The following is a 13,897-nucleotide window of genomic DNA, read 5'->3' as shown; positions in this document are numbered from 1 at the left end:
TTTCTTAACAAAATAATAACTCTATTATAAAATCATATCAGTATTTCCCTTCAAAACTCAGTAGATGTGGGTTTTGTTATACTTTTATCATCATCTTTTATAGTTTTTCTTCACCAACACCCAGGCCCCAGGCCTCCTGTTAAACGAGGTCAACTCTCCCATTGGCCACAGCTTAACAATCTACCTTATTGGTCAAAATTTTAACTTAAAAGGAAACCAACCTATTCACTTGTACATTAAATAAATATTTATTCAGAAGAAATGCATTAACAACATTACAATTCAGGAGCAATTCGATCACTTTTTAAATCTAATACCAATTAATTATAACAAATAAACTCTATACCTGGTTTTAATAAGGTTATTACATACTAATTATCAATTGTAATGCTGAAAAGAATAGAATGTGAGCTGGTGGTGGGAAGTTGATGTGACAAGTGACAGACAAACAGACAAAGGCTGCAGGTCCACCTGTGACCACAGCAACCTTGACCACATTCCGCACTTGATGTCTTCCATCCCTAAGCAAGCTGCATTACGCAATACACACAATACTTTGAGCCAGAACACAATGTAACTCTTCTGCGATTTCTTGCCTCAGGAATTCTTCCTTTTTTTCACATTTTTCCCTCTCCTCTGGCCAAATGAGAATCAGATGTTTTGTGGAGGAAGGACGGACTCCCAACCATCCTGCTTTGTTGGTGCAGCTGGAGTGTTGGTACAGTATGTGTGTGTGTTGACAAGAAGGTGAACATTCCACCCTCCTTCCATCATTGGACAGCTGCTACGGCTGTAGATGGGGATAAAAGGGGAGGAACGATTGACTTCAAAACATGCCTGTTGTACATGAGGGTTCATTTAAATCGGGTGCTTTTGAGATTTCCTCTGTAAATAATATGGATAAATTAGTCAAAAAATCTAAATTGGTGTTCGCCAATTTAACTGATTTAAACATCTGTGGATCTGAGCAGCACCTGCTTTATCCCCAATTGAGGAAAAAGTAACATATTTCTGAGTTTCACCCATTAGGCTCAAGAAGAGGGGTTTTACGGCTTCCTCTACCGAGTGGCTGCTGCTCTGCTAAAGCATTTAAGAGCTCTAACATACCCCACTGTTGCAGCTCTACTGTCACCCTGTCAACATCATGCCTCTGCTAAGCAAAGACAAGGCCCCTTTCCACCCCCAAATCCCCTGACAACTGCTCAGTTTCCTGCTGGCATTGATGCGCCCAATCTTTCCCATGACCATTAGCTGGTGAGTTTGCACACAGTTACAGCAGCAGAAACCCAGCCTGAGGGGTGGGCCGTCTGTCTTAAGAGGCTTTTCGAAGCAACTATCTACACAGTCATGTGCCATTGTCTTTGAACTACCAGCTAGTGGGAGAGCAGCAGACAAAAGCCTTTCATATACACTACCGGTCAAAAGTTTTTTTGTTGTTTTTTTTACTATTTTCTACATTATAGACTAATAGTGAAGATGTCAAAACTATGAAATGACACATGGAATCATGTAGTAACCAAAAAAGGTTGCTGGATCTAATCCCCAAGCTGACAAGTTCAAATCTGTCATTCTGCCCCTGAACAAGGCAGTTAACCTACTGTTCCCTGGTAGGCTGTCATTGTAAATAAGAATTTGACATAAAATAACACATTTCAAAGTTTTGATGTCTTCACTAGTATTCTACAATGTAGAAAATAGTAAAAATAAAGAAAAACCCTTGAATGAGTAGGTATTCTAAAACTGACCTGTAGTGTAGATTTGCAGCACCAGCAGCACCACCTGGACTGTACAACAGTTGGGGGGGGGGTGTTAAAGTCAACAAATAATTCATATCTCCTTGTTGATTTGAATGCTAGAACACTGGCTGAGGCTGTAGGGAAATGCAGGTTGGGAGTGAGGATTGAATGGAAGTAGTGTTAGAAGGTGTTGCAATCTCATTCCTATAATTGTCCTCATATCTAGTGCATGATTTGGGGCACCTGGGAGATTTATAGCTAATCTAGACTTTGTTTGGTGATCCCCTAAATTTCCATAATCTAAATAATTCATTCGCAATGCGCTGAGCACGGGTTGTTGAAGAGCCGAGTGGAGTTCAAACAGAGATGACCGTTTAACTCTTTACACTCGTGGGAATTGGTCTATATAGGTGCAACATAAGACAAAAGCATTACAAGGGTTTGAATGAGAGGACGAACTGGTGTCTCCAAATGCGCACAGTTCCTAAGCAATGTCAATTCACTTTTATGACTCAAAGAATAATCTTTTTTTTTGCTCTCCTAGCTGTGCCATTGAGGAACTAGAGCAAGCACACTTGTAGTCATTTCCTTTGGAACACAACCCACCATCACACATTTACTGTTGTTTACACAATCCCAAAAACTGTCCATTATAAATGGCAATCTGGGACAGGTAGGCATGATTTGAAAGCTTGTTCTATTGCCAACATAACTAGCTATGTTATACAATATGATCTTACAGTGTTAGGTTTCACAAGGCAAATCAGAGAAACAGATCATAATTTTGGTGTGCATAGAAAGGAGACATGAGAAATGTTCCCTCTAAACTGTGTGTGGGTACGCAGTTCCACGGGACTGCAATGCAGAATAAATATAAACCTGCACAGAGAAACACGAGATTGAACTTCACTCAACTTTCTAGAGTTTTCCCGTTAGTTAACACTATCAACTTTTCCCTTTACTGTGGGAATTGTGATCAAATTAACACAATATTAGCCGTTTTCAATGCAACATACCGAAACAAAATGAACTATGCAAGACTTGGTATACAAAACTAACTATGCAAGAGATTTTGTTGTAGGGAGAAATGCATCTGAGTAGGATTGTATTGCATTGACAGGCATCACTCAGGCCGATACTCTACACAGACCGGTACGCCATAACCAATCAGAGCTACAGCAGGCCTATATACAAATAGATGATTGCCATATATGATCTGTGCCATTCACGTTGAGCTGGACTGTGTTTACAGCATGAGCGGTCCTGAGTGGATGTGCTTGTTTTGAGATCAAAGTCGGAGCTACATGTAGTGAAGTATGCACAGTTGTGCATTTGTTCATATCCTTTGCTAGTTACTGAGTTATTAACCCAGTTACAGATAAGTTGTAGTCAGCAATGGGTGAGTGATTGCTTCCTACAAAACGTGTGCATTTCATCTTTCAAAAGAAAGTCAGGTAAAGAGCTTTTTTGTCTTAAAGGTGCAGTGTTGTATTTTGAGACTTGAATAAGCTTGAATAAGCTAAGTAGCCAATTGGCAGAGGGTAGCATGATTTGAAGGACAAGTGGTTAAACAAGTTAACGTCAAGCGCTGCATGTTTCTTTTCAAAGGTCTCATAGAATGTAGAGCTACAATGAACACACATTGGCTGCTACTGTAGGCTGAAGATTGAACAGCTATTTCCATGTTAAAATGATATGGGATGCATTTTGTCCATTGTTTTTGATTGTGGCCCACTCTGATAGTCCTACATTATGATCAAATAGCCATAGTAGCCTACTTAAAACTGTCACTTAAAGCGGGTACAGCCTGTGTCCACAGTAAATGTGTCCCGGAAGTTTTCACATCGTTCATGTTTGCGCTCAGCAGACCTGAAATTTGCTCAGTGATAAACATTTTTGAGGGAACATAGGTCATGAATGCATTCAGGTGAAGTGTGACACGGCAAATTTTCTTCACAATAAACAAACATAGGCTCATTCAATTCAGAACAACCCAGGGTATGCCGCTATGTCATCTTGTAGCTGTACATCAAACATAGTGATCATAAACTTTGACACTGTATATGACATGAGTTTTATGATTTGGAAATGTGAAGTGTACATTTGGACAAACGGGTGTTTGGCTTCCTTTTATGACATCCAAGTGGTATTTTTTATTATAATCCTCAATGTCTTGTCTTTCCAAAACTTAATTTACAGCATTTCCCTCACTCAGCCAACCCAAAACATTTTAAAATGTCTCCAATTACTGGGAGGGATAGGGACAACTTCTTGTCGGGCGCAGTTCTATCAGTCAAAACCCATACAGTGCTGTGAAGTGCAGAGCCAGAACTCTGGCGTCATGTATAGCATGTTACTGTACAGCCACTATGTTTCACTTTAAGCACTTACAGTATTAGTGCCCAAATCTGCCATTTTCTACTGAATGTAAAGGGCTACGATAAGACAGCGAGACTGAAGTTCTCTCTCAAGTCTTGGAAGGACTACCCCAAAAAGGGGCCCCTTTGTCTCTTAGAAAACACGAGGTAAGGCAATGAGGGCCACCGCAGACTAAACCATGCAATTACTCAGCCCGAGGAGGTTAGCGTGATGGCGCTCCTTTGGGTACTGAGGTTTCTGCCTAGTTTACTTTGGCCTTAAGGGTAGCTCAGCAAGTTGCATGAACAGTACCATAAGAAAAAATATGTTATTCTGTTTATTTGTTTGTCTGTTTATATAACATGTTCTTTGATTCAGCGAGTCAAAGATGACCCTGAGATGTGTGAGTCTGTCTGACCGTGAGACACTCAGCTTCTTACACTGCCAAGAAGGAAACCAGGAGAAACAAAATATTCAGTCATTTTGGCCAAATAGAATAAACATTTTAATAAACAGCTCCCTTAGCAGAGGAGCGCCCCTGTTAACTGTTTGGGAAATGAAACAGGCTCATGTGGAGCAGGAGTCCTATTTCATACATGCTCCAGTGGTTACTCTTGGCTAGTGTTGAAAGAGAGATGGAACAGCCAGGTGGGAACCCCTTTGCCTGAACTCACCCATGGGGACACGATAGTTCTGCAAGACCCCACCTCCACCCCTCACACCCATGAGCGGGACTGGAGGGGAGGGGCATGGACCAGGTCCAGAGTTTGGATCCCAACAGTGCCAGCAGATTTCACCCACCAACCTGTCAAATGTAATAACAATCCACACAAGAGGTCGCGACACTGATCAGCGCGGGCCTCATAAATTAAATAGCCGTCATTAGGGCGTTGTTATGGAACAGTGTTTCTCTGTGATGTGTTTCCACAGACACAAAGGCACACACCCTGGGGTTGTTTAGATGTTATTAATAAACCATTGTAGATTTTGCAGCTTACCTCAAAAATAGTCAGCTACAACAGCTCATCAAAATCTCGTTCCCTGGTCTATGATCACTCCGCACACAGACATTATATTTCCATAAATTCTTATCCAGTTGTATTTTTATATTCTTAATCCTGACTCATGGCTGACAGCAATATTCCATGTACACCCAGAAACAGAGACAATCTTCCTTTCTCCTCTGCCTCTCTTGGTCACATGTAGACTCACCGAGCCGACTCTGTTTTTCCCAGCAGGCGGTTGCCAGATTGGTCAGATCCCTATATTTCTCAGCCAGCTGGAGTTTGCCGTTGTTGAGGCGGGGTCGCCTGGCGAGGCTCTCCTCGGCCAAGCTCCGGTTGGAGGTCAGCAGAATCTCTCTGTCCACCTGCAGCTCCTGAAACTGGAGACAGGCATGGAGTCAGAACCCTGAGAATGTACAGCTCAGCACACACAAAGAAAAGGTAAATGGATTAACTGAATCAATAGCAGACTGTGATGGTAGGGTGCCATGTTTAAAATAGTATTCCAGTAATACAGGTGTATGTGTATCAACCTACTTATAGCATCTTGATAAATAGGAGTTTAAAGTTGGCATAACAGTTGGAAATGTACATATTTATTTAGCTATTTAAAGATTGATGTTTACAAATCTGCTCAACTGAGCCTTCACAGAATTCATAGTTAAATAAAAAATGTGTCAAGCTACAATATATCTTCAAGGTTAACCTCACTCTGCAGGAAATGCTCTACACACTGAGTTTGAAATGTATTGAGCTGGAAAATGTTTTCTCAAAGGGTTTCAGCAGAGAAAGCAACAGCAAAGGGGTTAGTCAATGTGGAAAGTATGAAACTGTGAGAAACAGCAGGGTCATTGAGGGCCAGAAACACAGGAAGGAACAAGGGTGTACTGTATATACATGAATGTTTGATGGTGAGTTACTTAAGAACAAAAACCTGTTCCAAGGTGTGAACTTCAACCAGTAGGTCTATACTAAATATTGAATATATCAAATGACTTTCCCAGTCAGGGTTAATAAAACTGAGGGCATTTGATACTTAATTTCATGTGAAGGTTAAGTCAAGATGTGTTAAACAAGATCAATAAAAATTGATGTTAAAAAAACAACTTACAGGCCAAATTCCCAAACCAATGTGACTTTCCACCTCTGGCAAATAGCGGACTTTGAATTCCTAGTCAAGAGCCTCACTCATGTTACACATGGACCGCATGATACGCTTGTGGCTTTGGCATACACACTGGGAGGATTCAGTTGATGACTTGGCACTAGCGAAGTAACATTTTACTTACTTCACATATCAGCCCTTTAAAGTTGTTCAAAAACCAAACTCAAGACTAAAGTAAGGCTATTGCTTACACTTTCAAGAATCTTCATACCACAGCAAGAAAATGTATACATGTAGAGTCATTAATAGTGACAGTTCCACAGACTAACGCCTCGATCAGACCGACAGCATCATTGCATCAATAGTGCGTAATAAATTCTTCAGTCATACTTTTCCATGATCTAATCCAAAATTTTGTGGATATATTGTACCAGTCAAAAGTTTTGACACACATACTCATTCAAGGGTTTTTCTTAATTTTCACTATTTTCTACACTGTAGAATAGTAGTGAAGACATCAAAAATATGAAATAACACATATGGAATCATGTAGTAATCAAAAAAGTGTTAAACAAATTCAAATATATTCTATATTTGAGATTCTTCAAAGTAGCCACCCTTTGCCTTGATGACAGCTTTGCACACTATTGGCATTCTCTCAACCAGCTTCATGAGGTAGTCACCTGGAATGTATTTAATGCTTTTCCAACTGTCTTGAAGGAGTTCCCACATATGCTGAGCACTTGTTGGCTGCTTTTCCTTCACTCTGCAGTCCAACTCAACCCAAACCATCTCATTTAGGTTGAGGTCGGGTGATTGTGGAGTTCAGGTCATCTGATGCTTGGCAAAATAGCCCTTACACAGCCTGGAGGTGTCATTGTCGTGTTGAAAAACAAATGATAATTCCACTAAGTGCAAACCAGATGGGATGGCGTATCGCTGCAGAATGCTGTGGTAGCCATGCTGGTTAAGTGTACCTTGAATTCTAAATACATCACAGACAGTGCCACCAGCAAAGCACCATCACACCTCCTCATCCATGTTTCACGGTGGGAACAACACATGCAGAGATCCTCCGTTCCCCTACTCTGTCTCACCAGGACAAGCCAGTTGGAACCAAAAAACTCAAATTTGGACTCATCAGACCAAAGGACAGATTTCCACCGGTCTAGTGTCCATTGCTTGTGGCTCAAGCAAGTCTCTTCTTATTATTGGTGTCTTTAGTAGTGGTTTCTTTGCAGCAATTCGACCATGAAGGCCTGATTCCCGCTGTCTCCTCTGAACAGTTGATGTTGAGATGTGTCTGTGACTTTAAATCTGTGAAGCATTTATTTGGGCTGCAATCTGAGGTGCAGTTAACTCTAATGAACTTATCCTCTGCAGCAGAGGTAACTCTGGGTCTTCCTTTTCTGTGGTGGTCCTCATGAGAGCCAGTTTCATCATAGCGCTGGATGGTTTTTGCGACTGCAAAAATAAAAGTTCACAAATTTTTCATATTGACTGACCTACATGACTTAACATAATGATAGACAGTCGTTTCTCTTTGTCACGACTTCCGCCGAAGTCGGCTCCTCTCCTTGTTCGGACGGCGTTCGGTGGTCGACGTCACCGGCTTTCTAGCCATCACTGCTCCATTTTTCATGTATCCATTTGTTTTTTTGTCTTGTTCACTGCACACCTGGTTTTCATTCCCCAATCAACCTACATGTATTTATTCCTCTGTTCCCCATCATGTCTTTGTGTAAGATTGTTTGTGTTACGTGTGTATTGTTGACGCGCGCCAGACTGGCTTGTTTTTTCCATGTTATTTTTTCACAAAGATGTTTATTGTGAAACATAATTACTTGTGACTGTTTTGCGCGTTTTGCACTTTTGCCTAAATAAAGTGTGCGTCTGTTCACAAATCTCTGCTCTCCTGCACCTGACTTCGCTACCAGTACGCACACATCTGACACTCTTTGCTTATTTGAGTTGTTCTTGCCATAATATGGACTTGGTATTTTACCAAATAGGCCTATCTTCTGTATACCCACCCTACCTTGTCACAACACAACTGATTGTCTCAAATGCATGAATGAACTTTTAACAAGGCACAACTGTTAATTGAAATTACATCCCAGGTGACTACCTCATGAAGCTGGTTGAGAGAATGCCAATAATGTGAAAAACTGTCATCAAGGCAAAGGGTAGCTACTTTGAAGAATCTAAAATATATTTTGATTTGTTTAACACTTTTTTTGGTTACTATATGTTTCTATATGTGCTATTTCATTGTTTTGATGTCTTCATTATTATTCTACAATGTAGAAAATAGTAAAAACAAAGAAAAACCCTGGAATGAGTAGGTGAGTCCAAACATTTGACTAGTAATGTATGTGCAACAAAAGTTCAACATTTACCTTTTGCTTCTATTTCTGTCAAGTCTACGCATACAATTTGATGCATAAATTGGATAAATGGTGGTTGTGTTTGCCTGCAATGCAATGGTGCAAGGCAAACGCAACATTCCATTGGAAATGTATGTACTTCTGGTGAACCAAAACACAATGGCGCTGTCGGTTTGATCGAGGTGAAAGGTTTCAATTAAACAAAAATGTATTTTGCATTTAAGTAAGTGTCAATATATGGAAATAATCCCCAAACGAAAGGACAATTAGAAAATGTATTGCAAAGTATTCCAGCGGTCAGGACTAATGGTGAGTCCGGTGGCATTTTATGCATCGCTTTAGACCCAATGAGAAAAACACATTTGCATGATGAAGGGATTCTGTGGCTTGTCATCTGTAGCTCCGTCCATCTTGTTCCTAAAACGACATTGGCATAGCACAGACAGGATGGCAAACCACAAACCCCACTGTTAACTCAAATTATCTGAAGTCAAAAGAGCGTGGAGGCTTTTATTGAGATTTGCTATTCTGCCTGAAGTAAAATTATGAATTCTTTAGCTGCCAATTGCACTGTTTAAAACCTCAGGGATATTGTTAACTCTGGCTGAGCTCACCAAAGTATACCAAGGATAAATGGTTTATTTTGTTAAATGATAATGAGATTTTTGCCTCACTTAATACTCTGCTCATGACCAAAGCAGTTTGGCTCTCATGGGGCATGCCTCCACTTGAAATTTATTTGCTTACAGGAATGTGAGAATTTATGTTCATTGCATCATGAACAAACACACAACAAAGTGGGTCAGTTGAAAGTGCTTTAGACTGAAAACGAGCCAAGGAGGAAGAGCTTCTCAGTGACATCAGAAAGTGGAGTTAAGTGAGGTAAAATTAATGAGACTGAGAGGGCGTACTGTTGCAGAGTGGCCAAAGGGAATTAGGTGGGAGGATTATTATCTACAGCTTGTATTGGCATGTTTCCCAAGTTACTGAGTCACAATCACTGATAGTAATCTTTGCTATTGATGCAGCTGTGTAGCACTGACTTTCCTTGCAGCAGTTTTTAAATGCTCAGTCAATGGCTCCTCAACAGTGGTTTCTTTCGACTTCAGAGTTTACGTATAACCCTCACTTCTCGACTGAAACCACATGAGTTTCTTGCAACAGGAAACCAAAGCGAATGCCACCCCCCAGCCAGAGAAAGTCAGAAACCACTGATCCAATCATAGTGGTCTCCAAGCAAAGGCACATTGTATACCTCACACCTCCCAAAATGGAGAGAACAAAGTCTTCTTTTGATTAAATATTTCCATTCCTGTAAGCTGAAACTGCAGAGCAAGATGCTAGATAAGACTTCTTCTTTAATTGGAGCAAGTTCTATGTACAGGGAATGAGAGAACATTTCAAATTGCCCACCTTATCTGAGAAGAGGGTTGAGTTCAAGACTTCTGGCTCAGGGTGATAATCAATTGCTAATTAAAAGCTTCACTTGGCAGTCAGCCTGAAGGAGGCTGTTTCTAACTTTGGCCAACTACAAAACTATGTAATCGCTCCCAGGAATCCAGTTCAGTGGAATGTGTCTGGCTGGACATATCAGGCTTTTTACAAACCTTGCACTGTAATAATCAAAGAAGCTTTGCGGGTCCAAAATACATTTATATCCCCTTCGATACTTAAACCCCTAATCGTCTCAGACTTCGAGGTTGAAGAATCACTTTGAAAAAAGTATTTCATTTAGCTATGATAGGCTGAAAGGAGAGGGGAGTGTGCAATGTATAAGCAAGGCTTTAATCTGTGTTTTTTTAAATGATTAATCAAATCGAGGAAAAGAACAAAAAGTCTTAGGGACTTTTTTATCAAGGGCTCCCATTCTCAAATGAATGAAGGGGCCTTCTCAGAACTGCTTGGGGCCTTCTCAGAACTGCTTAGGGCCCCCCAGCCTTCTCCCTCAGCATCATCTGGAGGATTGGGTATGTAAGGACATACAAATGTTTCAGACCAGTAACTGACTGACTGTATACACAAATGAGAAGTATGTCTGTGTGTTACAATTACTAAAAATACGCTGTGGAGGATGTACTGTACAACATGATAAATGCATAATCTAATGAAGTAGTGATAGCTTGAAATATGATTTCCACTGATCTCAGTCACAACCAACTGGGCATAGATGTCAGTTAAACGTCTTTTGATTTACATTTGGTTGAGTTGTCAACTAATGTGAATTCAATGTGAAATCAACAAACAAATTCACCATGTTATTGAATTTAGGATTAAAGTTGGGTGAACAAAACACAATGCCCTTATGTTGATGACGTTTTGCAAATCCAATCAGTTTTCCACATTGATTTAATGTCATCACATTGAAAAGACGTGGAAACAACGTTGATTCAACCAGTTTTTGCCCACTAGGAAGCCACAGGGAATAAAAGACTGTGGCTTCAATTGGATCATGGCTCTGGACATCACAGCTGCATATGTGATCTTGTTTTAGACAGCTCTCTGGGATTACCTTGACCATCTGATGCAGAGAGGTTACAATTCAACCCCGAGAAACATCTCATCTGCTGTTTTACTGCCGGCCAGGTGACAATTTTCAAAGCAACCATTGACGGTGAAAGTCATCAGGAAAATGTGTGACTTATTCCACAGATGTTACCCAAGATACTGTGCCAACACTTTTCCCTGGAACTGTTTCTTGACCAATTTTTCTTTGTCAGGTCAAGATTTACTTTATGTGGATTATCTAGTGGAGTGATAAATGATTTCAATACCATTTCATTGACAACTTAATCTGAACAAGTATATGCCCAACAGGCTACATTTTTTGGGATTACTTGTTGATTGCTTTTAAGAATATTGTAACTTTAAAATGTGTTCAAATGAAAATATATAGATTTAGGGTTAGGGTTAGGGGGTTAGGATTAGGGTTAGGGGGGGTTAGGGTTAGGGTTAGGGTTAGGGGGTTAGGGTTAGGGTTAGGTTTAAACACATTTTGACTTGTGTGTGTTTGCTTTGAGGTTGGATTTCCTTTCTGTGTTACGAATCCTCCAAATGTGAGGTATTTGCTTCTTGCATTCCACTTCTGTATTCATTTGAATTGAGAATTAAATATTTAAAACACTCATTCCATGTAGTAAAATAATCTGAATGTTAACATTTTGTCTAGTTATTCATTGTAGGTTTATGGAGTATATTTTCCATTCCCAAATGCATTCGAACTTTCTAAACTGAGCCCCTCTAGTTTTTGTATCTGGGCCAATATCCTGTCTCTTATGCTTGTCACACCTCTTTGTGCATACTTAATTCTTGTCATCGGAACAGCTTGAAATATCTGCATTGTCACATCACAGCAGGCAAGATGGCAAAGTCTACAGGGTATTAAACTACTTCTATGACGCCACACTGTGTGGGCCCGCATGCAATTTAGAGAAACCACAAATCTTTGCAGCCCATTTGAAAGTGCTCTAAAGATTCTAGCAGTGTCTAACAGTTCCTGTGATTTTGCTAAAGTGTAATTTAGCTCCAAGTGTTTTTCAAAAGTCTCCCTCAACACTGGGCTACTTCAGTCCCTTCACAAGTGTCTTACTGTTCATCTCTCTCACACTTGTGGTTTGTATAATGATCATTTGCAAGGCAATCAGAGCCCCATGTTCTGTAGAATCTGGAGCATTTGGCCCAGAGTCAAAATAAGCACGGTGTACACAAAGACGCTGCATCTCCACTGTTCTCCCTTGAATTTCCTGTGACTACAAGGACACTGTATAGCTTATTTCACTCCAAATCCCTGCCATCCATGGCTATTCATAATCACCAGCGTTTTCCCTAAACAGGAATAGCATCAGACCTTCCATTTCCTACTGTGGCTGCTCCTACCCCTGTTTAGCAAGCGGGAGGTTCAGGAGCCCCTGGGACTGTGGTTGTGATGATGCACTGGTTGTAAAGCAAACCACCAGACAGTATTCACCGGCACTGACAAAAAACACTTGAAGGGCACTTCAGATTTGGAAAGAAGTACAATGTTGTGTGAACTTCTCGAGCTGAAAATGTACTGATGTGGCAGTTTCTGTGAAGACACAAAAACTGGATATACAATAAAAATGTATGTGAACCAAGTATAAAATATTATTGTTTGACATTTGATATTGGGAAATATATTATACAAACATGATGAATGTGTTATGATTTAATATGCCAGCGTGAGGATACTGGCTCCTTTTCCATCAAGTCTGTACAATCTGCAAGAATTTACCAGCTAGATTTATCTTGGGGGAAAAGGGCTTGAGTGTTGCTCTGCTCCTTCACTGCCATTTGTGGTAAGCTGAGGTGCTCAGTGTCTGAGTGTCTTCAAATGGAGCAGTCACAGTGTCCAGATGACTGTAATTTAATTTCCCCATTTAGTGCTTCCTACCCATGTCAAATCCCATGGAGCCAGTAGAGGATAGCAATTATGCCAGTCAGGAGGCTGAGAACATTCTCTAGAGGGAGCTAGCCAGTAGCTAGTGAGAGGTGGGCTATATACACAAGCGTCCATCTTATTGTGCCATTAATGATGCTTTCAGAGCGGTTGCCCTTGGATACCCTAAAGTGTTAATGAATTGGAGCGCTGCTCACCAGTGGATCGTAGGGGCTGTGCAGCCAGCCCCTACAATAAGTTCAACTACCACTACCACATGCTCACATGTCAGCCAACCATGCATATGTGGGCTTTATTAAACTAACAATGGCAACTGCAAGAAAAACAATGGGAGGGGGGCATACCCAGACACCCTACTGATGTTTAGTTACACAAACTGTAAATGAGAATTGTGTGTGAATGTCTCAACTAACCAACAGTATCATATTGCCTAGCTTATTACTGGCATGTAACACTTGCATGTAAATGTATGTTCAATCAAATGTCTTGGTCAAGTTGAATGCAGCTGCTACTACAACCATTACTGAAATCCCTTACATGCCTCTAGCTAAGTAATTCTTATCCAGTCCCTGGGAGCATTCCATAGCCTCTCTCAGTGAGATGCAACCACTTTGGAAACATCTCTCTAATTCATTCGCTGCAGCAGTGAGGCAGGTTTCAAATGTCATGTCTTGATCTGAATTGGACACATGCACATCCAGTCCCAAATGAATAACGATTTTCTCTCTGTCCAAGAATGAATGCCACACCTGATGAGTTCAAGCAGAGGGCTATGTACCATGAATCACAATCACAAAACAAGAACAAACTGCCCTCGTAATTTAACATTATATTTAGGAATAGATGTTCTAGTGAGGAATAAGACAGAATGACAGAATGAGGTGCATTTGCAT

The 13,897-nt window shown here is 40.6% G+C and overlaps 1 protein-coding gene across 1 annotated transcript in view; it reads right to left on the bottom strand.

Moving 5' to 3' along the window:
- LOC124011433 (vacuolar protein sorting-associated protein 37D-like) overlaps positions 1–13,897 on the bottom strand; it is a 54,621-nt gene that overhangs the window by 39,889 nt on the left and 835 nt on the right. The window contains exon 2 of the mRNA XM_046324805.1: positions 5,307–5,478. Within this exon, the coding sequence (XP_046180761.1) occupies positions 5,307–5,478 (172 nt within the window). The remainder of the gene's footprint in view (positions 1–5,306; positions 5,479–13,897) is intronic.

This window comes from Oncorhynchus gorbuscha, linkage group LG02 (genome assembly GCF_021184085.1).
Source record: "Oncorhynchus gorbuscha isolate QuinsamMale2020 ecotype Even-year linkage group LG02, OgorEven_v1.0, whole genome shotgun sequence".
In the NCBI taxonomy this organism is placed as follows: domain Eukaryota; kingdom Metazoa; phylum Chordata; class Actinopteri; order Salmoniformes; family Salmonidae; genus Oncorhynchus; species Oncorhynchus gorbuscha.
The sequence above is the reverse complement of the archived record's forward strand: the minus strand, read 5'-3'. Positions and strand labels throughout refer to the sequence as shown.